Source organism: Epinephelus lanceolatus, chromosome 14 (assembly GCF_041903045.1).
Source record: "Epinephelus lanceolatus isolate andai-2023 chromosome 14, ASM4190304v1, whole genome shotgun sequence".
Lineage (NCBI taxonomy): Eukaryota > Metazoa > Chordata > Actinopteri > Perciformes > Serranidae > Epinephelus > Epinephelus lanceolatus.
The window spans coordinates 17,490,901-17,515,254 of NC_135747.1; the positions used below are offsets into that span (position 1 = coordinate 17,490,901).

At 40.8% G+C, this 24,354-nt stretch overlaps 1 protein-coding gene across 5 annotated transcripts in view; it reads right to left on the minus strand.

Moving 5' to 3' along the window:
• Positions 1–24,354, minus strand: part of epha3 (eph receptor A3) — a 112,113-nt gene that overhangs the window by 43,242 nt on the left and 44,517 nt on the right. For all 5 annotated transcript variants that reach the window (XM_033616347.2, XM_078174412.1, XM_033616340.2 and 2 more), the window contains exons 4-5: positions 5,019–5,174; positions 1,406–1,765 (exon numbers count right to left, since the gene is read on the minus strand). In XM_033616347.2, the coding sequence (XP_033472238.1) occupies positions 1,406–1,765; positions 5,019–5,174 (516 nt within the window). The remainder of the gene's footprint in view (positions 1–1,405; positions 1,766–5,018; positions 5,175–24,354) is intronic.

Below are 24,354 nucleotides of genomic sequence, written 5' to 3' on the forward strand. Positions count from 1 at the left end.
AATCACACAAAGAGAAATCTATTTAGTATGCCTTGCCTTGATTTAGAGTATGTGACAAGTCCTGAGTTACTGCGCTGTCCTGCATCACTGATTCATTCTACATGCATATAACCAAAGCTGCCATAGTAACCTGCAAAGCAACTTTTATGTTCCTGAAATAAAGCAGGTACAAGGAGGTGTCATTCAAAGCAAGCGAAGGGCTTGAAGCACAATGCCTCACGACCTACCTACTCTGACCACTTTGTTTAAATTCACGGCTCTTGCCATCTGCCTATCATCTACTATGTGATGGAGTGTGTGACCTCGCAGTGTGACAACTTATGAGAGAAACTCCCATCTATTCAGTCTGCTCAAAATCCAAGTGTTAAATCACCTCCCAAGGCTTGGAACAAAAAAGAAGGCCCTACAGACAAATGAGGAAGAAGACAATAGCAGGGCATGGGTTGGGTTTGGAGAGTGACAGGTAGAAATAAAGGATCCTGTGTCCAGACGAAAAGAGAGACAAAAACATGACCAAACGCAAAGGCAAACTGTGCCAGAAAACAGTGAAGGGAGCGGGAAAAGGAAAAGAATAAGTTGATGTACCGCAGCCAGACCTTTGCACATTCCTCGCTAGAGTCAGGGATTTCTGAGGTTTGGCGCTTTCTACTGCAGCGAGATTTATTTTACTCTTGGAATTCACAACACCACTTCCATTTGCTTTCTTATTCATCTAAGGACTTGATGTGTGGAGAGATATTTGTATAAAAGATTGATGGGAGTGTTAGGTGCCCATCCACATGTTAAGAGTGTCTGTTAAAAGGATGAGATTTTTATTTTTTTTTTCGTGAAGGAGGAAGATATTCGATACCAGTCGTTAAACAAGAGAATAGCGGCCTGGGATCGCCTTGTAAATGTCCAAGACTGATGGCTGGAGTGCATATGTTTGGAGCACATAAACTATAGGCTAGTGTATTATATGATAAGGATATTAGGAGGGAGAAGGAGAAAGGGGGTGCAGCTTTGAGAGAGGTACTTGCATATCATCCACGTGTTATGTAGCTACTTGTGGTTTTACCCACAGTAAAATTTGAAATACACTTTTCTTTGTGCATTAGTACCACATAGCCATATATACATGCCATATAGTGTATGGTGTCTAGAATCACATGGTGTGAACTTAATCTCATATACATAGGAACAGCTAAAGTTAAGGCCAGTCTAAAGGTTGCAAGCTCATCTCAGTGATTTGTACACCTTCAACACATGTGTAGCTACTCAGTAAAATCACCTAGTGTAGCGGTTGTTTGAAGAAAATAGCTTGGCTTTGATAATACGTGGCTTAAAATGATCAGTGTAGAGTACATCTGCCTGATTATCTGAGTGCATGCTCTTAGTCATCTATCCACCTGCTGTAACATCTCACCAGCTTGGTTGGTAGTGATGGTGACGGCGGCGTACTGCCTCATCTTGGGTGCCAGCGATGACACACCGTTTAGCGCTTCGATCTCGAAGGTGTAGTTAGTGTGGGCAAGCAAGTCGCCCACAGTCACCGTGGTGTTGTGGAGACCTGTGGCTCTTGGCAGGAAGTGAACGTTGCTCCGGCAAGGCTCGCAACGCTGGTTGCCACCGTTACTGCCGTTAGCAGCCCCGCCACGGCAGCGTTTGCAGAGGACGGTGAAGGTGATGTCCCTGCGCCCGCCGGTGTCTTCCGGCCAGCTCCAGTCCAGAATTACTGAGGTCTCGTTGATGGAAGAGATCACATTGCGAGGAGCTGAAGGGGGGCCTGGTAGACAGAGAAGAGAAGGAGATGAGGAGAGGAAAGGAGGTCATTAGTTAACAGGATGAGAGACACGTTTGTATTAGGAAGACAGAAGATGGGAAGAAAGGTGATAGAAGAAAGGGAAGGAGCAAAGAAAGGTGAGGCAGAAATAGTATCAACATCAAGCAGCAGACTGACATTAGATGGAATACGATTTGGCAGCAGAGTCATCTGCCAAGTACAAGACACAGCACCTAAGATGAACTTTAAGAATTTAATGAAGACTATTTTAAATTGTTAACTGATGGGACTAGTCAAATAAAAAGAAAGGGGCGGGGTTTCTTTAAACCATTGTGATGGATTTATTGATTGGAGATTGGGTGATTTTCCAGGAAGAAACTGGCCATTCAATGGAGTCTTTGATGTGTCAAATACCTACTAGGAGATTTTCACTCAAGAAAACTGTAATGGATGCACAACCTCTGTAATTGAAATTGAATTAAGGTAATAACAGGGTTGAGTTAATATGAGACTATGTATGTACTGCAAAATGTATCTGTTTTCTCCTCAGTTTGGATCAGTAAAAGAAGAAAAGGGCATGACTTATCCTCTTTCACAAAAAAAAAACAGGGCTGTCAAAATCAGACTGACATATAAAGTAAAAGCGTCTTATTACAAACAGATCCCTCTGAATATTTCCAGATTTTCATATCAAAGCTATGACTGTAATTACACGGAGAACAAAACAAAACTGCCAAATAACTCTGTTGAGAAGTTGCAGGAGGAGGAGGAAAATGGGCTTAGTGGGTTGTGTCTTGAGATAAAATGCTTTGTTTGGTTTGTTTGACTTGACAAGAATTTACTTCGCTTCCAAACTCTGCACAGCTCCCGTCTTGGTTATCGGTATCTCTGACTGTGTTTGTGTAAGGAAGGAAATCACATGAGAAATACGCCAAATGTTTTTGCCGTGGAGAAAATAAAAAAAATGACATCATGGTATCTGCAAGTCTCACAAATCTAGATTGAAGACTTCTTAAGACGTGTTTGGTGTTACAACATCTAACACACCTCTGAAGTTTAAGAGGAGTTTTGCAGCTTCAAGACTGAATAATCTGTCACAAGCTGTTTCTAATTGAGAGCATGGAATGAAATGACTTTAATACACAATTAAGACAAAATGATGGGGCAAACCATGAGATAGGTTATTACATCAGCTTATCACAATTACCAGTATCGTTCAAACTTGTGGTAAAAGAATAGATTTTACAGTTTTAAATGGTTTTATAGTCTCTTCCTCAGCCATAACAGAAAGCACCCCATGCAAAGAGTTTGACGTCCTGTTACTATCATGAAAATGAAATGTGATTCGGTCCAGGCTGCTCACCTCGTAACAACTGTGAAATCTTTCGCAACCATTGAAATCAGCACCAATATTCAACGGGCTTCAGAGAAGTTCTAGTTAAGCAATAAATACCAAATTTATCAAGATCTGTCAAAACTATCACTTCCTTCACAAACACAATGAAACCCTCCTCGGAGAAAACAGCTTATCATCAACATCGTTAAGAACATATGTCACCCTACTCTGTTTCCAAAGTGAGACTGTACTTTCTTTGATATTAATCAAAGCCCTCTAACTCACCTACACAGCAAACGTCCCTGACCACATCAAACTCTCAGACCTGTAATTCATACAAGATATTACAGTACCTGTGCAGGCACGCACACGTGCAGGCAATCACGCACTAATTCCAAATGTCAAAATAATACATTGACATTGAGATTAAAATGTGACATGAATTATGGCGTGTAAGAACAGAGGATGTGTGCGTAATCTCCAATCACTCACAAAAAGACATATGCATTGGCAATTTTTTTAGGCTCTTTCCAGCTTTCTGCTTAACACTGGAGATTGCTAGATTTTTAAATAAAAAGTGGTTTCATAGTGTCTTTAAGGAAGTTAAAGCGATGGTGATGATCAGCAAGGCAGACCTCTTGTGCACTTCTGTGCTAATTTGGAGGCAATGCTGTGGGATTTAGGGGTATGCATTGATGCATTTTTAATTGGTGGAACTGAATTCTTGGGAGCAGACATACTATACTTCATACACTGTTAAAAGACAGCTGTTACACAAATGTCCCACGTTGAATACAGCAGGAAATACCATACGGTTGAAAGCTTTCATATTTTTTGAGTTTAGTATCTCATTTTTCCGGCCAACATTTTTAAATTTCCACACTCAATTCTAAACAACCTCTACCCCACTGCTAACTGTATAATCATGATCATTATCTTCCAGAAACTTATCTATTCATTTGCAGCCCCTGCGTCGCTCAATCTGTCCCAATGAGGTGAAATCTGCCTAGCTGACAAGATGGCGTTGAGATAATCACGACAGGGACCTGCCGTGACTGTCTTTCTAATTAGGATTCTGTCTATGTCTGTGGGCGTTGATATGAATTTTCTACTGTTCTCCACACGGTGAAGGAATTTTTTTTTTTTTTTTTTTCCTCTTCCTACCCCATTTAGTAACGGATGTATCCATAACCTGACATCAGGGAATGCAGTGATTTATAGTTTTATGGGGAATGCATTTTGGAAGGCTCGCAGGAGGCATCTGCATCTGCATCTGCAATCCATTTGCATCAGAGGGAGACAAAAGAGAATCATGTAGGGAAAGGTGATAAAGAGCAACCGTGGCTTTGGTGACCTTTTAAATGAATAAGGAATGTTAACGCTCTTTGTCTAATAGCGAGCCATTTTCACTGGTGAATTGAGAAGCAATCCATCTATAAATGAGATCCCGCTAAGTTGAAAAATACACTGTAAACACTGTGAGACTGTTTACATGAGAACCAGTACAAGCCTCTTGATTAAATTCACACAGTGCGTATTGGTAATATATTTTTTTGACAAATAGCTTTTTGTATTGTACATAAGTATGTGTACAACAATATGGAGTAAGGCCAAACAAAATAATCTGCAAAAATGATTCAGTGAGAGAAGCATCTGAGAGAATTATACTATTGCAACTCATTATAATTCAATGACAGCCAAATTAATGGTTTTTCAGCATCTCTTTAAAGCGAAATTAAGACAGGTCTGTTGCATGTTTTAAGAGCTAATGAGAAAAATCCTCCCACACCACACTGAAGGGCATCTCTGGTTGGATATCTGAAAAACAAGGAACTGTGGCGGGGAAAGAACCTGCATCACATCAGGATGCCTCTGACTCCTCATACATCAAAGAGCCCCAAATGTTGAAAGCACACTTACGGGTACAGGCCATGGAGGCGGGGTCCCCTTCAGCACGGAAGTAGTTTTTCTCACAGCCACAGTGCAGCGACCCCTCATGGTGAGAGAAGCTATGAGGCGGACACTTTGAGCACTCCATATTTCCGAGCGTGGATTTATAGAAGCCGGCCCTGCACACTGGAGACAAAAAACACACAGGCAGATGCATGAGTGTCAAGCTGAACCAGCAGATCAATCACTATCTAATAGCTGCATTCTTCATTGGAGCACCAACAACAAGTGAAATATGAAAGATGGGGATTATATCATGCACTCACACACACATATAAACAAACTCTGAGAGGAGCACTGCATGTAAATCTGCTGTTAATGTAACAAGAACCCATTGACTGCTAGTAAAAAAAAAAGAGAAAGGAAAAAAAAAACAATAATTCTCTGAAATGTCTTTGTCTCCATTTCTCGCTCTCTTCATCTCTCAGAAGGCACAACATGAATAATGCAAATTGTCCCCTCAGATAAAAGGACTGTTCTCTTTAAATATCTGTGGTGTTAAATGTGCACTCAGCAGCTCTTTTAACTCCTACTCACCACAAATCTGTTGCAATCTGTGCAAGTAGGGTGACACTCCACCTGTGCAAAGTACTGTATATTGCATGTGTAAGTGTGTTTGCACGTCTGTGTGGGAAGGAAGATGAAACGTAACTTTCTCTTATGTTTTCCTCTCCTTTCTCCTCCAATTTAGTTCCTCTGCACTCTTGTATTCTCTACTCTTTTCTTCTCCTCCATTACAGGTTGAACCTGTTGTCACAGTATCTTGACTTGATGATGGGATACAAAGCATTGAGGCCTACAAAAAGCATATCGTCATGATGGTAAAATCAGTTTTACTGCCCATAGAGAACAAGGTTTAACACCAACAGTGGGGCGTCATTTTCATTTGAACACTGGGAAGACACCAAGCGGCGACCTCCGGGGCTGAAAAATGAAGCCAACATGGAAGTGCCAAAAACAGCAGTTCTTTGAATGGCCACTTGGGGCTCCAAAGGCCGGTCAGTCCCCATAGACACCCATGTTAAAATGCCAGACTTTACAGCAGAAATAAACACGTTTACAGCTTGGTAAAAAAAAAAAAAAAATGGTTTTGGTCTTTTTAGCCAGTTTTTTCTTTCATGACAACTGTACAGGGGGAATCTTTATTTAGACTTAACACTATGCATAAGGTCAGGCAGTTTTGGCTGACAGGTTGTCTGCTGATAGTGTCCTAAGCCTCTCAGTCAGATCCACCCCTCACTCCTCCACAGTGCCAGCCTGTTGCCTAAATATGGTCACTTCTGGCTCCAAAAAACCAGGATGGCAACGATCAAAATGTCGAACTTGAGGCTTCAAAACGAGAGTCCACAAACCAATGGGTGATGTCACTGTAGCCATGTCCATTATTTTTACTGTCCATGGTGGAAACTAATGAAATGGGGGGTTTAGGGTCATCCGCAACAAAAATTGAGCATTTAACACTAATTCCGGTGAATATTTATGCACCGTTTGTACTTTTCTGCATCAATTTATGGTGTAAATGTCTTTAATTTTGTCAAAATATAACTGATATTTTCATGTATTTATTAAGGGGAGACAAATGCACATGTTCATATTTTCCAAATATGGCAGAAATGCAGTTTCTTTAAATGTGACTGTTTTTTTTTTTGCAAAAAGGGAGTTTGAACAGCATTTAAATCCAGTTTGGTGAACTGAATGGTAATTTTATATAAATATTGCAAAAAAAAAGGCTTCCCACAGACAAGCAGGCCCATATTGATTAATTATGCAATAAATAATTCAACAATCACCTAATTTTTATTCAAATGCAAACATGGACCTTTTACAGTAATCTGATACTGTTGCATGCAGACACAGAAAAACAAGCTTCTCCCTCTTTCTCTCTGTCTCTCCCTCTCTCTCTCACACACACACACACACACACACACATGCATGCACACTAGATTAAAAAAATGGCTCGCACCAATAGCAGCGAGCCAGCAGAATGTGTGGGCTCAGCAGAACAGGTCTGACAGATCCCAGTGGTGGACAACACACTTCTGCAAAAGCCAACACTGCTGATACTACTGCCATATCCATCACTGACACTGGCACACCAAGGTCCCATGCTGCACTAAACACTCCCCGACCTCCCCTTTACAGTATGCATGTGTGCATGTGCATGTGCATGTGTGTGAGAGTAATAGAATGTGAAGCGGGTTTAAACAGCCCAATATAATCCTACTGATGGAATGACAACCACAACACTCGCTGACACACACAAAACAGACCACCCTGATTGGAAGACACACCAGGAAATTAGACCTGACAGCCAGCACCCCCGGCCAATCAGGTAAGAGAAGCAGCGAGATGGCCGCTGGATCAGCAGAAATGCACGAGGAACATAAAACAGAAGTGTGGATAAACAGGCAAAAGTTAGAATGAATTCATTTCCTAACAGTGGCAGACTGAGATCTGATCCCTCTATGCATAAACAACCTTTGACAGAGCACACATGCCCCTAATGGTTCACCCCTGGATAACACCAAACAAAGATCCCTTTACTTTATTCACAGGACAGTTTAACCACTGGGCTCCAGTCCAGCTGGGTCTGTTTCCATTTAGTTACCGTGCGCACCCACTCCTGGCATCGGCCTCACTGTGGATTAACTAATCAATTTTGGAAATAGTCATACTCACAAGGAAAGGGAGTGGGTTTTTTTAGTTCTTTAGTTTTCATATTCAGACGCCTGAGGTCAGATAATGATATCATTGCGGATATTTTTATTTTTTTATATTTTTCTGTGTCTGTGATCTGTCTATAGCTCTTAGCCGCAGGTCCATTGGTTATTGAAGATGTTTTGTTTTTGTTTTGTTTTTTTAATTGGTCACAAATATATAGTTACATTTGGAAAAATACACTCTGAATGATTTCCTTAAACAGCTGGGCATTGTAGTTTTTTAGCAAACATTAATCATACAGTTGTAAATAGTATGTTTGTTGGGAACTATTTTCAGCTGTGGATTAATACACATTTTGAGCATTAGTGCATATTTGTGGTACTGGGAGTTCATTACACTAACTTAAATCAATCTAGGCAGTAGTCTATCAATTTATACATACATACATATCGAGTCTGAATATTTAAAACAGTTTCAATACTAGTTTTCCGCAGCATCAATACACCACTATCAGCTGTGCTTTTTTGCTTCCTGTTCTTTGCTACTAACAAAGAAAAGAAAAGTCATAGTTGTCATATGCCCCTGTTATATTTATCTTTTAATAAAAAAAAAAAAAGTTATACAATCAATGACAATTTTCCCTGTGGTTGAAAATTGAAAATTATAATTGAAATTCTGAAGGAACATGTAGCCTTGTGCAATGGTGCTGCTTACTGATGTAGTTTTAAAAGTTCCTGGACAACAATGGAGGCGTATAACACAGAGTAATGTGCTGTATAATTCTTTTGCTCCACCAAAAAAACTTCCCAGTAGGATCAATTTGTTGATATTAAGGAAAATATAGAATATGACCACACTTATCCTTTAAGCATGGCTTTCTGCAACTGCTGAAGGAGCTTAACATCTCACTAGACTTGAACGAATGACTCTGGCAAGTCAACACTCCACAAGCGGAAGAAAAGAAACAGCCTCATTTCCACTTGAAAGTTAAAAATATACGGGGACTTTTCAGTGCGTAACACAGCCGTGAAACTTATTAGGCACAGAGAGGATCCCATAAACTTTCCATGTAAAAATCAATAACTGAGGCTGCACTTACGGTATGAGGTTTTCATATGACAGTACAGTGATATGTTGTATTTTCTTGACCACAAACCCTAAAAATATTTTTATAACAGTTGGAAAAGGATAATAAAGGCCCTGTTTCTTCCCTGTGTGTCTGCCAGGATAAAAAGCAGCTCTGACAGAGGCTGATGGTAAAATCAGATTCGGCTCACAGGAGGTTAACTACTCATCTAGAGGAGAGGCGAGTTGTGTTACACTGACATTCACCAGCAGTGTGTGCAGGGGCATGAGTGGATATAGTATGATGCCATGTGTGGTAGCATGTGTGTGTGTGTGCCTCAGGAGAGGAAACACAGCACCTCTTCAGATGACAGAATATGTGTGCTGAATTAAAAGATGTGTGTGTGTGTGTGTGTAGGTGTGTGCATGTGTGTGTGTGTGTGTGTGTGTGTGTGTGTGCGTGTGTGAGGATAACACACATACAGAGACACATACATCTCACAAGAGCATCGCCGCCTTGACAAATAGAGAGACAATGAAATATCTGCAGAAGAGAAAAATATGAAGGTTATCCCCCCTGAATCATCTTTTATTTATTTTCAAATCAATAACAGCAGCAGTAACAGCATGTAAGGCCTGTATCATTGTATCCCCGTAAGTAGTCCTTTGTGATACACAGACATCTCTCTCACACACACACAAACATGCCTTCAAGTTGAAATTCTTGCAAATACTCACACACCCACAGGGGTATAACACAGTGTCTTGCTACTCTCTGCACAAAGACAGCTGAAACAAAATCTCTTCATTCACTTTTAAAGAGCAGCACGCTGCATTTACACACACATGTGCACGCACACGGCTGCAGAAGCCACATGATATGGTGGTTGTAAAATAACTGGGGCTGCAATTTGCTCAATCAATAGTCTAGGTCATGGGACACCCTCATCAATAATTAACATGACTGCTGGATGGTCTAGTGGTCACATGCACATCCCTCTTTTTTATTACATGTTAGCTGAAAACCTGACCTGACCTTGCTGAGACTGTTTTTTTATTCCAATGCATCTTTTGGGATGCATAGAATGGTCCAATTTTTTTTAAGAATTTCAAAACAACAAAGATAATTTATTGACTGGATGATTCTAAAGCAAATCCATTTTACTATTTTAAGAGCTTTATAGCTAAAGTTCAGTTACACAGAGTTACACATCCATGGTCAATGTGTCAAGAAAGCAACTTTAGATTCACAAAAAATTACATAATCCCATTAAAAGCATAGATAAGCCTTTAACGGGATATTTTACCAGCGCCCAGATCTCCCTGCTCTAGGGCTGTTAATCGAACCACAGATTGTAAGTCCGCATTTTTATATGCCCGCCACCACGGACACAAAGAATAGAAATGGATTACGAGAGAGAGACTTGCCCTTCGCACTCTTTTAAATGCAGACCAAACTTAGATCAGACTGTAACACAAGGCAGTGCTGTGTATAAACCAAGATTCTGTTACTGTTGTGCCTATTCTTGCATAAAATCTCTTCAGAAACACAATTTTAGTGCACTTTTTCAGGCTGTTCCTACACACTGTTTGTATGTTTTCCTACAAAAAGTAGTGAGCCAAATTTCGTATCCCACTTCATATCCAACAAACTTTTGAAGGCTTAGATCACATGACCAATGACTGGAGTAAAAAAAAAAAAAAAAAAAAAAACAGTGCCGAGTGGTCCATAAGTACATAGGTTGGCATGGTGGATGGGTCAAAAAACACAGGACTTTCCCTCGGGACTTTGGCCAGCACAGTAGGGTTTGGATGTGTGAACTCTGACTCATTTTAAATGTACGTCCTTACCATGTTTCCCTTTCTAAACCTAACCTCCATAACTTCACGTTCAGTGCATAAGTTTAAATTTAGGACATTACGTTATTCGTGGGGCTCTAATTCTTAGGATATCATACGACCTGTAGTATAGGCATTTTCATAGGAAGTCACAGTATTGTTTGTGAACAGGAGATGGGCACCATACCAATTCCTGTTTAAAAACAGAGGCTAAAAAATCTGATTCCAAGATTCAACCAAGATTCTGTTACTATGTTGCTTATCTCATCTAAAATGTTTTCAGAAACATATGTTAGTTTACTGTTTATCTGTAATTCAAGATAATTTGTAACCAGCTGGCTGCCATGTTGTTTCCTGTGTCAAAATACCCAGGCTTGCATTATGTCACCCACAATCAGGGGCATTTATTGGTGCAGTGCAGTGCATTCTGGTAATTGTAGGTTTTCTACCTCTTGAGCAAAAGCAAATGCCACAGCTGTTTTCTTTCTGGTTTCTCTGGTCATGTAGCACCGATTTCAAAAGTATATGTGTCTCTTTACTGCATAGACAGACCAGCTTTACGAGAAGAACATCTTCCCAACAGCTTGCTAGAATATACCGTAATCATCAGAAAAACGTGACCCTAGATAACACCCCCACATGTTTCTTCTCACATGACTCATGGCCTCTCGACCTTGACCTTACTGGTTACTAGTAAATTGATTGGTGTCACACAGGGAAAGTGGGAAAGCACCTCTTCCTTTGACCCGTATCTTTGTGTCAGCCTAGCCCGAAGCTTCAGGTTTGGTCTTCATCTCTTACTCTTTCTCTTTCTCACACACTTCATGGTTCAGTCTCGTTGCAACAGCATGAGCAAAACGCCGACCCAACAATTGATTTCCTGTTTCCATACCACCTCCGCCTTTTTTCTCTTTCACTCCGACAAGATCCCAATGACTTTCACTCCCTTTCTCCTCCCCTTCCATCTTCCTCCATCTCCACCTCCCCCTTCATCCTGCCCACCCTCCCCTAGTTCTTTTCTGTGGCTTTCCCTTCTCTTTCTTTCGCTCCATCCTTCTTCCCTTAATTGGAATAGCTCTCTTTGAAATGGAAAAGTTATTTACTTTGACAGCTTAGGCATTTGGCTGGCGGTCTTATCCGGAGCCACTTGTAATGTTACTGGAAACATGGCAACAGTAAACATCTCGCCCCCTGCCATGAAATCCCCCTTTGGGCAAACCAGTAACAAGCTACAGAAATCTGGAAAAGGTCAGTCTTTTATGAAACTGTGGCGCATTTTGGTGGGGAATTTTCACTGCCTGATAATTATGTCACTGTTTTAAAACAGTGCATCATGGGATGACACAGGCACATTGTTGACTAATGAGTAAGTACATAAACTGCAAGCAAAGCTAGATTTTCAACAAAGCAATTATGATCGTATAACCATCCATCTGAATATCAGTTTATGTGTAAATTTCAAGGATTTATGGCATATTTTTTAAAACAGACTCTGAATTTTGGCACAAAATATTGAAAACCAGTGGCTACAATACATAAGCAAAAAAACCTGCAAGACTTACTCCTGAGATAGCCATAACAACATGTACATTCGTCACGGAAGAAAAAATACAAAAGACACATTGATAAACTGAAGGCTCCAGTTCTCTCTAACAGACTAAGTGACACAGACATCCATTATGCTGAATTACAATCAATTTGTTAAAGCTAATATGTCCGTAACCAGATAAAATGAACTCATTTTTGTCAGAGATATAAATGAAAGCAATCATCAAAAATGATAGGTTGTGTCTTGGGGCAAATTGCTCCGCATTCTATCTCCCTTATGTTCAATTATTGTCTCATTTGCCATGAAAATCTCATTGGGAACATATTGGAGTTTATTCATGTGTCACTTTGGCAAACCAATGTGCTGCTGCTTGTCAGTCTGAGCAGAGAAGCGATTCTGTACATCTGCAAATTTCCAGAGACACATTAACTATCCAAACTAAACCTTTTAAGCAATTCTGATGAGCACTGCCAAAGCTAATCAGAATATAACAAAGGCCTGTAATGGGCTCGCAGCTCTTAAGGTCGTAATTGCTGATGATTTTATATTGTGGTCGTTTCAGTCCTGTGCTGGCACAGCAAGAAACAGAGGAAGGATCAGGTGGGATCAGCAACATGCACAGTATTATTGTTGTCTTTGCTTATTTGTTAGAGAAATTCATGTCCCCAGTAATTGCTCAAATCTATCATTCCCAGTATGAAATGGGCACACTGTGGAGATCAAGAGTAAACTATGAAAAAAAAAGTGTGTAATCACAGAGAAATTTCTCACATCTTCACAGAATGAGCTGAAACATTTGAAAAATGAATTGCCTGTTAAATTTCTTGCATGCTTTCAGGAAATACAATATAGCTCATGGAGATTTTTAATGTTTGTTTCATCCAAGAAAGCCAAATCTATATAATGACATAACTCAAAATGTGATGCTATGATACTACTGATCCCATGAGTCCAGACAGAGCTTCCTGTTTTATTCTAGTTCAGTCTTAGTCCAAATTTCTCACTAAAATTAGCAATAAACCAGCCCTGTGGTAGGAAAACTAGCAACATTACTCATGTAGCTTTCCTAGAGCATCTAAAAATGGGCCACCAGACCAATTTCTGACCCTGATGTTCAGTTTTATCATTGCCTCATTGACCTCATAAGCTGCATTTCCAGCAGCAATAGAAATGAAGCAGTTGGCTTCATCGGCTGCAGTGATGTGGAGGGCCAGATTGGAGTTTGTGGTGCTAACTGCGGGCTAATGGCCTGGAGAGACCCCGCTATTCAAGTCTGTTTATCTATACACACTCAAAGAGACACTTCTGCTGCCTAGATTCATTCTGTGTGTGTGTGTGTGTGTGTGTGTGTGTGACTCTGAGTCCAGAATACTAATCATCATAGCACACAACCACCAGCAGTTTCTGTCTGTGTGAAAGAAAGTTACCATGTGTATGTGTTTGTGTTAGTGTGAGTTTTGTGTGTATACGTGCATGCGAGCGCACGCGCAAACTGGCACAGTAAAGCTTAATTAAGTGATCTGATCCAACACTGATTTGCATAATAAAGCAGCCTGATGAGGATGATAAGAGGAGGACGAAAGGAAGCAGAGGAAGATGAAGGGAGGTAGAGGAGGAGGATGTGAGGAGGTGAAACAGAGGTAGAGGATGAGGAGGAAGTGCAAAGTGAGGAAGGTCTACATTACATGTATTGTGGCAGACAGGAAAGCACAAAGGAAACACGTGTTTGTAAGTGAAAAAAACACCAGGACACACAAACACATTATCACACTAACAGACCAAATACTGCGTGGGTGTGTGCATGCGTGTGTGTGTGTGTGTGTGTGTGTGTGTGTGGTTTGTTTGCATTGAGGTTTTATGATCAAAGCAACCGCTGATACTGCGTTTGAGCGTGAAATAATACATCTTTCCCACTGTATTGTCCAAAAACACACTGATTTCCCATAATTACTGTTCAGTTTTAAAAACACAATTATTTCCAGTAGATTAGGGGTATTTTAGTGATTAATGTTATATAATTGTCAAACAAGCAGTTTCGCCAAAGTATGCTGCCTACACTAAATTAGATTTTAATAGTAACAAAGATTGACCATCATTTTTCAGTCTAACCTTCAAATAAATTAATGATAAAAGGCTGAATTTCTCTTTGTTTCCTCCCTCTCTCTGCTCAGTTCAAGGGGAAATTAGAAGAATAAACACATCGGATGTCTATTAGAAAATATTTGTTTGCTTAGTTGCTGCACTGTGGTGTCAGTCTGAGACAATTTAAATCCAATGAAAAGACTGAGGGGCATGGGGCGTGACTCAGTTAACCTCTCAAGATACTTATAAATTTCAGAAATGTCAATAACAATGTTGAAAAATGAGAAATTTTCACATTGTTATTAATAACAAGCTCAATGTAAATCACTTTAGAGAAGACTATGTTTCTATTTAAAGGTCCAGTGTGTAAGATTTAGTGCCATCTAGTGGTGAGGTTGCAGATGTGAAACCTGTGTGTGCCAAGTGTGCAGGAGAACTATGGTGGCCAACACAAAAATGTGAAAACCCAAAAACACGAATGGCCGTGTAGATATAAATGACTAATTCGAAGGCATTGAAAACAACAGCCAGTATCATTCTTATTTTCAGGTAATTATAAACTAATCAAAAGTTAGTTATGAATATTATATAAAATGGATAGGTTTGGTGAAGCAATCTGATTGCTTGTTAGCCATGGTTTACTAACCATACATAATGACAATGACCTTTAATCCTGTATTACATATTACTCTTCAAAGCCACATAACCATAGAAACTGATAACATCTGATTAACTAGCCAGTTTGTTAGCTAGCTAATTAGCAAGCTAGCAAACTGCTACAACATGGGTACATTTTTTGTCAACTTCAACCTTCATGGTGGAAGGTTGGAGGAGTGGTTTGAGGAGTGCGTATTTCCAAGGGGGAAAATCTGTTAATCTGAAAACACGACATACAGAAATATGCAAAAAAATGGAAACTGGAAAAAACAAGCTATTGGCAACCAAAACTCTGAAGAGGAGCAACATCCTCACCACAGCAATCGACACACCTCCACCTAACAAAAAGTTTAAGCCTATGAGCAGTTTTCAAAATCATCCCACTGACGCTAGACAGTTTTTAATTGGTTGTACAATAAATGGCAACATACAACGTCTTACAAATAAATAGTTAAATGATGAAAACAATCTGTGTTTAAAAGGGATAACAAGCTAGTACGTTGCAAAGTAACTGCTTTGCACTATGTGCAGGTAGCCAGGAGGACCTATCTATTTGTCAGAATGCTTTATGAATGTGTTAATAAAAACAGCATAAATTGGAGCATGTCTGTAACTTTCATATTGCCATACTTGGTAAATATTTTGTGAAAGTCCCCTTTGCGTTGAGCTAAACAATGCCCCATATAATCACAATGTACCACAGTCTGTCATGAGCTGTTGCTTAAATATATATTATTTCTGCCAATAGATGTCCCTAAATCCTACACACTGGACTTTTGATATACAGTATAGAATTTCATTATGAGGGTATGTAAGGACGCCGCATGTGATAGTTTGTAATAGTTTCTTAAAACTAAAGAAATGGAGCATGAGAATGAAAATGCTATTTTATTAAAATAGCATACAGTGTGTGTGTGTGTGTGTGTGTGTGTGTGTAGCTGCTGTTAAGTGAAGGACAATAAACTGGGGCAAAACAGGGCAAGTACTGTACAAACCCCACACACGCAGAGGCATGGATCAACTCCCTGCTGTATCCATCAAGGATGTAATAACTGCTTGCTACACACTCCACACTCCAGAGATCAGCCAGGTCAGTGAAAAAATCCAGGACAAGCCAGAAAACCACCCAAAACTCTCTCTCTCTCTACATACACGCTGAGGTGACGTTAATTCTACTGCTATACATGCCGGGAGACATAATTTTACCACACTCGTAACAAATTTGTCTGTCCTGTTTTCACCCCAAAGAAGCTGGGGAGATGTAGAAGAAGGAGAGGATGAAGGAGGTTGAGAGTATAGGAGACAGAGAGAACATATTGGCACATTCCCATATTAACCACACACACACCAACAGTAAACCTATTTGTGTTGAGCCATCACACACAGTACCACTTCTTGTGTTAACTTTTCACCAAGCCAACACACTAGTATGTGTGTGTGTATCTTTGTGTATATGCATTCATCGTGTTATGTTTGAAGACGACACTGACCTCTAAATGCCCTCACACTCACCCAAACATGCACAGACACACACACACATGCACATTCCGCTGCTACACTCCCTGGAAACACACACTGCACAACCTAACTGGCCTTAAACCCATTTGCCTCCACTCATCCTTTACAGCACTATTGTGCTGCTTTGAATGCAACTGATAACCAGCCATGTACACCAAGCACACAAACACACTAGCTGTCGTCATCTTGGTGATTTAGAGCTGGGGCCGACCATTGTACCGTAATCCCATGTGTGACAATTGTAGCCTGTGGCAACCATGTCACCATTTCCATGCTGATATGGGAAAGCTGATGTGGAACTCAGACAGATTTCCATCCTTTGCTTGGTTTACCATTGACAAGTAGGGGATTAATCCAAGCATTGATACGGAAATGGAATTCTAAAGGAATGTAATTATATATAAAGTAATCAATTACAGTGCATTTACTTCCTGTTACGAGTCCAATAACATCATCTCTTGACAGTAAAATTAAAATCATTAAAAATCTGAGTGGGGAAAGGACAGATGCATGAGTGGATAGATGGATGGGTGGGAAAACTGGAGTGAAAAGCGACAGGGTAAAATGGAGGGTGTGAGGAAAAAGGGAGAACAGTAAACAAATAGAAAAACTCAAGGTAATTACTCTCAATTCCATATGCATCTTTCAACAACAAGTAAATATGTGTCCGTGTGTGAGTTTGTGTGTACGTGTGAGTGTGTATGTGTATGTGTGTGCATGTGTGTGCCAGGTCCTTTTTTGTGCCCCAGGACGGTTTTATTGACCAGTGCCAGAGAGGACACGCTCTCTTCTTTAAGAGAAAATAGGCCATCTACAATGCTGCTGGACACACACACACACACACACACACACACACAATGATGGTGACCCACTTCACTCAATGTGCTCAGTCGGCAAGACAAAGGAATTGATGTTGGGCACTTTTATAATCACACCGATGCAAGACAGCACGCACACGCAAACCTCTGATATTATTAAATATGTTCTTATACATACAGAATTTATTATAAAACTGATAAATACTACAATAGTGGTAAGACGCAAATACATTTCAAGTATTTCCAGTTTATCATCTTGGGTTTTTTTGAGTTTTAATAATGATGCAAATGCTATTTCAAAGCTTTTCGGCTATTATATTAAGCCACTTCTGTATTTACTTCCTTTGTTGAATTTTATTTTAAAGACATTCCATATAAACATGAATTAATTTCACCTAAAGGTGGAGTCAGTTATTCTATGGCAATACAGGTTTTGTCAAATTCAGTGAATATCTCCACACGGTCTACTAGCTCTCTGCACTATTAAAATCTGGTGTTCACACACAGTCCTGGCTCTGTAAATGGGAAACAAATAGATTGGCTGGGACCAAGCCACACTATACTGTTTCAGCCAATCCGCAACAAGGGGCCTTCGTGGTTGTGCACAGGACTGGGGAAAGGCCATGGATGTATAAAGAGAAAGGCAGTAGGAGCGAGAGGGATGATAAATCTTGTACATGCCCAGTGGAGTGTATTTGTTTGGGTAATCTTTCTCCAGAATCACTGACTCCACCTATAACACACAGGGAATCTTTATTTTCCATACTTGATTTAAATTCTTATAAATATGACTACTGTGTTCTGCCTCCAGTTTGCCATCCCTCTAGTGTCTGTTGGAATTCATACGAAATGGCGTCCATATGGTTGCTGACATTGAGCTCCCATCAGGGAGAAGCTACTCTGCCTGCTGAGGTCTGGGTGGAGAAGTGTAGTAAAGCCCACTAGGGAAGACCACTTTCACTGCTGGAACACCTGAGGACGGCTGAAGGACACACACATACATATAAACACACACACACACACACACACACACACGTATATATGCATAAACTGACATACACCTACACACAAGCCTCAGTGCGGGGCTGCTGCCATATGCTAAAAAGCCCCCAGGCTCCTCTCACCTCAGACAGAATGACATTCAGGCTTTTATATTGCCCACCGTGTTACTCTCACTGGGACCCGCACTACCCACACTAGAGTGGGGAGGCTGGGATGAACTGAAAACTACAGGAAAAAAAGACACACTTAGATCAAACTGATACTGGCTGTTGTTTTCTACATCTTACAAAGCATAATCTTTGGGGGATTGTCGCAGGATGAAATTGAATTCATTTTTTTTCTCTCACTTGCCCTCTGATCAACACCTTATTGTTGATTTTCTTGTTGAATGTCATGTGGAATATAAATGGTTTCATTCTGAAACAAATAACGGCAACACTGGCGTTCAGCGGGCTGAAATTCCAACATCTGGTTTGCATCTATTGCTACGGGAGACAACATAAACTATCGTAAAAACAGGGATATGATCCATAACGATTTTATCCACTTTTAGTTTCCACTGTTCCATTGAAGCTAAAATGCTTGCTCTCACTCTTTTTTCCCTTTTACTTAGGCATTCTAAAGGTGTATTTCCTAGAAAAAAGACATGTAAGGGATGTTTTGTTTCATACAGGATCTGAATTTCAATAGAAAACAGTGATCAGAAGGGCTCAGCTGGAGCCATATAATACAAAGAAGACAAAAATGGCTCATCAGCTCAAAGTACTTTACCTGAAATATTCATCTTAGACCACGTCATGCGAAAACCACATTACACCTTATTCCAAAATAGCACACCTTATCTCATTACCTCACACCAAACCAAATATTTCACATGTATCTCATTAGTTCTCACCTTGACAGTGAACATCACCCTATGAATCTCTGACAGAAGCAGGAAGGTCACAATCTATTTGGTAAGGCCTGAGAATTCCTCTGTGTAGCCCATGCCCGAGGTGGCTAATAGGATTCCCCTGCATGCCGCGGGGGATAAAATGAGAGGCAATTTGATCAAGGTTTCGTATAACAAAATAATAATCACATTCACAGCTTCATGCCAATGTCGTAGCCCCCTCCACTTGCAGTGTTGAGCATTCAAATTAGCCCTATCTCATTTGATGCCTTGTTATGTTCCCCGGTGACGCTCCTAACCTGTGACATTCTCTTGTGAGAGCAAACAAAAGAGAATAATTCGAAACAAGAGCAAGACACAGGAAGTCACAGACGTGGATGTTAGACATAGTCTAGGTATGTCCAAATGTGATCTTGTAGTTTCTTTTGCTGTCGACGCCTTTATTATTGCAACTGAATATCTTTGTTTAATCAAGCAAATAACTATTAAATCTGGAAAATACACATTCATCCAAATGAACATTTGTGAATAATTATTTGTTACTTTCTTTGGACTCCTTTTTGGAACACCAGCCACTGATTGTTTTATACTGTTGTCATGGAAAAGCACATCTGCTGGATAGAAATAATTTAAGCATGTTGACGTGGAGGAGACTTAATTTGCCTGCATAACAAACGGATGAGAAAGTGCCTTTTCTATAACATCGTGTTGAATACACATGTACCTTCAACAGCACCTTTAAGGAAGATGGATTGACTGTTGTCTTACAGTAGCAAGATATTTCTACTTTAATTTCTCTTTAGGAAGATGTCATGGTGGCTAACGCTTCACAATTTTACCATATCTCTATACATTAAAAAAGCACTAAATCACATGCCCTCAACTCAGTCTGGCTTGTTACAAAGTCTGACATAGCTTTCATGGTCCATGGGATTTGCTTTGGCTACAGTGTAATGCCTATTGGGTCTATAATAGCTAATAATATGAGTTCAGTGTTTTTGTTGGATTCTAGTGCGAATGCAATCGTGTGGTGTTGACGGTGGTGAACGCTCAAGGGTGTTTTCCTCCCTTGAACCCAGTGCATGCTGGGATAGTGTCCAGCCCCAGCATACATTGGGTCCCTCTGGAAAGGATTAAGTAGCTAGAGAAAATTCAGGAATTCATAACTGAACATTTTAGTGCATGATCCGCTGAGAGCTGGTATGCAATGCTTTGCGGAAATGGCAGAAATGGGGTCTCCTCAGGCAATAGGGACTTTCTGTGTATTAGGGAGTTATGGCAGCGCTGAACTGCCATGTGAACGTGTGTCCGCTCTGTGCACATGTACGAATTCATGCATCTGTGTGTATCTGTGTGTGTGTGTGCATGTGTGCAGCAGGATTCCTGGGGCAGGTGTCTCAGCAGTAGTTGGGGCAGAGCAGCGCTAAATCACTCCTCAACTGACACACCTCACCACAGGGTGTCCCGCCATGTGTTGCTGCTGAGACAGTCAGAGAGAGGAGGGGAGAGACCCAGGGGTAGCGGTTACTGGGTCACAGAGAGACAGATAAACCACTCTATAAATCAGCATCTAGTGATTTAGGTGTAAGTTATGCATGTGTGTGTGTGTGTGTGTGTGTGTGTGTGTGTGTGAGACAAAGGGAGAGACAAAGACAAAGAGAGAATGTATGCACATGTTATGCCCTTGGAAGTGTGTGTGTGTTACTGTATGCATGTGCGCACTCGTTTCTGCCGGTGTAAGTGTGTGAGTGACAGACCAGCGCAGGTGAACCACAGACAGGGCCAGACATCCTGGCACGATCCAAGTACACATCAAGACTCTCGCCTTACCCCCTCCTCTGACTCCTCCTCTCCCTCTCCTGTCATCCCCAGCTGCTGCAGCGTATGCCATACGCACGCATATGATCACACACGCATGCAAGGGTGCAAACAACTAATTAACATTAAGTTGTTGTCACTTGTTTTAAAATATCAGAAGTCATTTCTGTCTCACACTAAGCATACACTCACCATATCATCCACAAGTTGAAAGAAATGCACACCTGCCACAATCAAATCAAACACACATGTACGCATCCGGTGTGTCCTACCACGGGCACAGAATCCCGCTGAGTGTGTAAACAACACGTTGTGCGCATAGTGTGCATGCAGCGATGAGTCATCACTGATGACACAAGCATGGCTACTATTCACATGGGTCCGTTCAAAGCAAACTTCCTGTACTAATCTTAGAACGCACACACACAAATCACACACACACCACCAAGGATGCTGTGGAGATCCATTAAGGGCTCCGTGAAACAACACACTAGGGGCCAATTAGGAATAACAAAAATAACTACAACGAACATTAAATATATGAAGACCATTTCTCATAAGAGAGTCTCCTGAGCAATTCTTATAGATACAGAAAAGCAGCAATGTAAATATAGTCGCAGCAATTGGCAGGATCAAAGCACCACGGGAACTGTGCATCAATTCACCAGTGTAGTGTCATTGAGTGGCCATGTGTTTGATCTTTACAAGTATACTTAAGATGCTGGATTAAGAACAATATTATTATAAGAATTTTATCTTCTTACAGAGAGGAGTGACCAACCTGGATAATATAACACAAAAAATATGTAACAGCATGTGAGGGTTTGCAAAATGAAAACCAGACAAATTGAGATAATAATACAAATGTATGGTACAAAAAGATGAAGTTTTGACATTAGGAAGTCAAAATGCAACAAATGCAAAAATCCCCTGGTGTATCACATCTGTGTGTTACTGACTTGCTAAACTTTATTTTCCGGGAGTTTGTGCCTTCTGGGTGTGGTGGAGTGGGTGCTTGGTGCTTGTGGTGGTGGTGGGGTTGAGACACTTGGAGAAATGCAGGTTCAGCAGAAGTGTATTTCTTGTGTGGCACCCTGCAGAGCTAACTTTAGTGGGAGTCTGTGGACCGACAGCTCATCACAGTGGGAAACAAAGTTAAATAACCAGATTGTAGTCGTCATCGTCCCAAAGCGATGCTTACGGGTTTCACTGGAGTTGCCGCTATGTGCAAATACTGTACGCTCAAATATTCAGGCTCACACACACACAAAGCCATACTGTGCCCAAAATGATATGCTCAAGCACCACCATTGAAAACTGTTTGCCTCACACACTGCCTTGTTCTATTATTATCATTCTTGGATCCTGTAAAGCAGGATATGTTTGTGTGCGGAGTTAGTCATACTGATAAGGCTATTATTTCTTGAGGAGTGAGGCAGCGATACAAACTGAGTTAAATACAAAGCTTTCAGAGTGCCTCTGTGTCACGTCAACACCAGTACGCATACAGTATATACCCACATAAACATATTCATGCACACACAGAGGATCACTAAAGAGGCCTACTGGGCACAGACCCAGGAGGGCAAAAGTGTCAGGGGGGCCCCCCTGGCCTTAATTCGCAAAATGTCACTTAAATTGACACATACCGACCAGGAAGAGACTCAAAATGACCACAAAGGGACACAAACAGACCACAAAGAGACGCATAAGAACTGCAGAGAGACACAAAATAACTACAAAAACGGGCAAAACAACAACACAGACACGCAAAACAACTCCAAAGAGTCATAAAACAACCACAAGGAGACACAGATGACTACAAAACAACAAAAAATTACCCCAAAGAGACACAAAATTACCTTAGAGACCCAGATGACTATAAATCCATACAAAATAACCACAAGGAGACACAAAGTTGCGACAAAATGACCAAAAAAACCCATCAAATTGCCCCAAAGAGACGCACAATTGCCTTATAGAGACTTAAACAACTACAAAATGATACAAAACAACCACAATGAAACACAAAATGACAACAAAAACAACACAAAAATACCTCAAAGAGACACAAAACAACCACAAGGAGACATTAAATGACCACCAAGAGATACAACACCACAAAGAGATGCATGGCGACCACAAACAGACGCAAAATCATCACAAAGTCTGTGTTTTTTGCTTCTGTGTAGGAGAAGTGGTGGGGCCCTTTGCATATCTGTGCCCAGGGGCCCACTGTCTCATAATCCACCCATTCACACACACAACACACACATATACACACACACATACATCTGACCATCAATCACAGAAGCACTTCTTTGGGCACCAGAAACGAAAGCTGACTCACATTGTTAAGGGACGATATTGGCCTTTTAATAGAAATCAGATACTGGCCAGTCTGTGTCGTCCACAGCTTCCTCTCTGACCACGACTAGTGAAACTTAATTCAACACTCTGTAAAACCTGCAATGAAACCAGCTCACCCCGTCTTAAAAAGCTGGAGAGTTATAGTGCCCAACGATTGCCGAAATGCTGCTTCAGAAGCTTTATCCACCCTGGGAAGAGTCACGATGTGCAAAAACACCTTCAGTCCTTATTCAAATGTGCAGTTGCATTGAAAGAATGCTTTTCCTACAACAACATCTTAGTCAAACTCTTCTCTTCCCACAGTCTGCGCAGTTCGTTGAAAGGCTAACAGCCTGTGCGGCTAGACGTCTAACTGTCAACAAGAACAGGACACCAGCAAAACCAATCAATTAACTCTTGTTTAGGGAAATTATCCTTTCTTTTAGCATCACCGGTTAGCGTAACTGTAGGTTAATGTTATGAGGAATGGCGAGAGCAAGAAAGGCTCTTACTGCCGCCATTAATCAAGGGAGAAAGTGGACATTCATCATAGGGTTGCCAAAGAGCCCTGTAAAGAATGGACTGCCACGGCCCATTTAAGTTCAGATCGCAATGTGAATGCTTTTTGTGTATTATTTTAGTATTAGGAAGCATTATTAGGGAGCCAAGTATATTATTTCTTTCTATTTGAGAAATTATTTGCAATTAGTGTAATGGGGAATTTTTGGGAAAACACAAAACTGGATGTACGGTCTTTCTTTCTCTCTCACACACACATAGACCCACACACACACACACATACATGTACCGGTGTCCCCTTTAATTCTGGGGCCAGTGACAGGCTGAAAGGCGAGAGTGATGGATGGGCAGGGCTTAATCACCTTTAATCAGCTCCGTCCTTGAATAATGATGAACAGCCCCTTTTACACACACAGAATGCAGAGAGAAAGAGGAAAAAAGGGGAGAGAGGGAAGCTTTGAGAAAAGATGCATTCTCTTTGTTGAATTCATAAGTAGTGGCAGATGCCGTCCCTCCTCCTCTGCTTTCATTCCATAC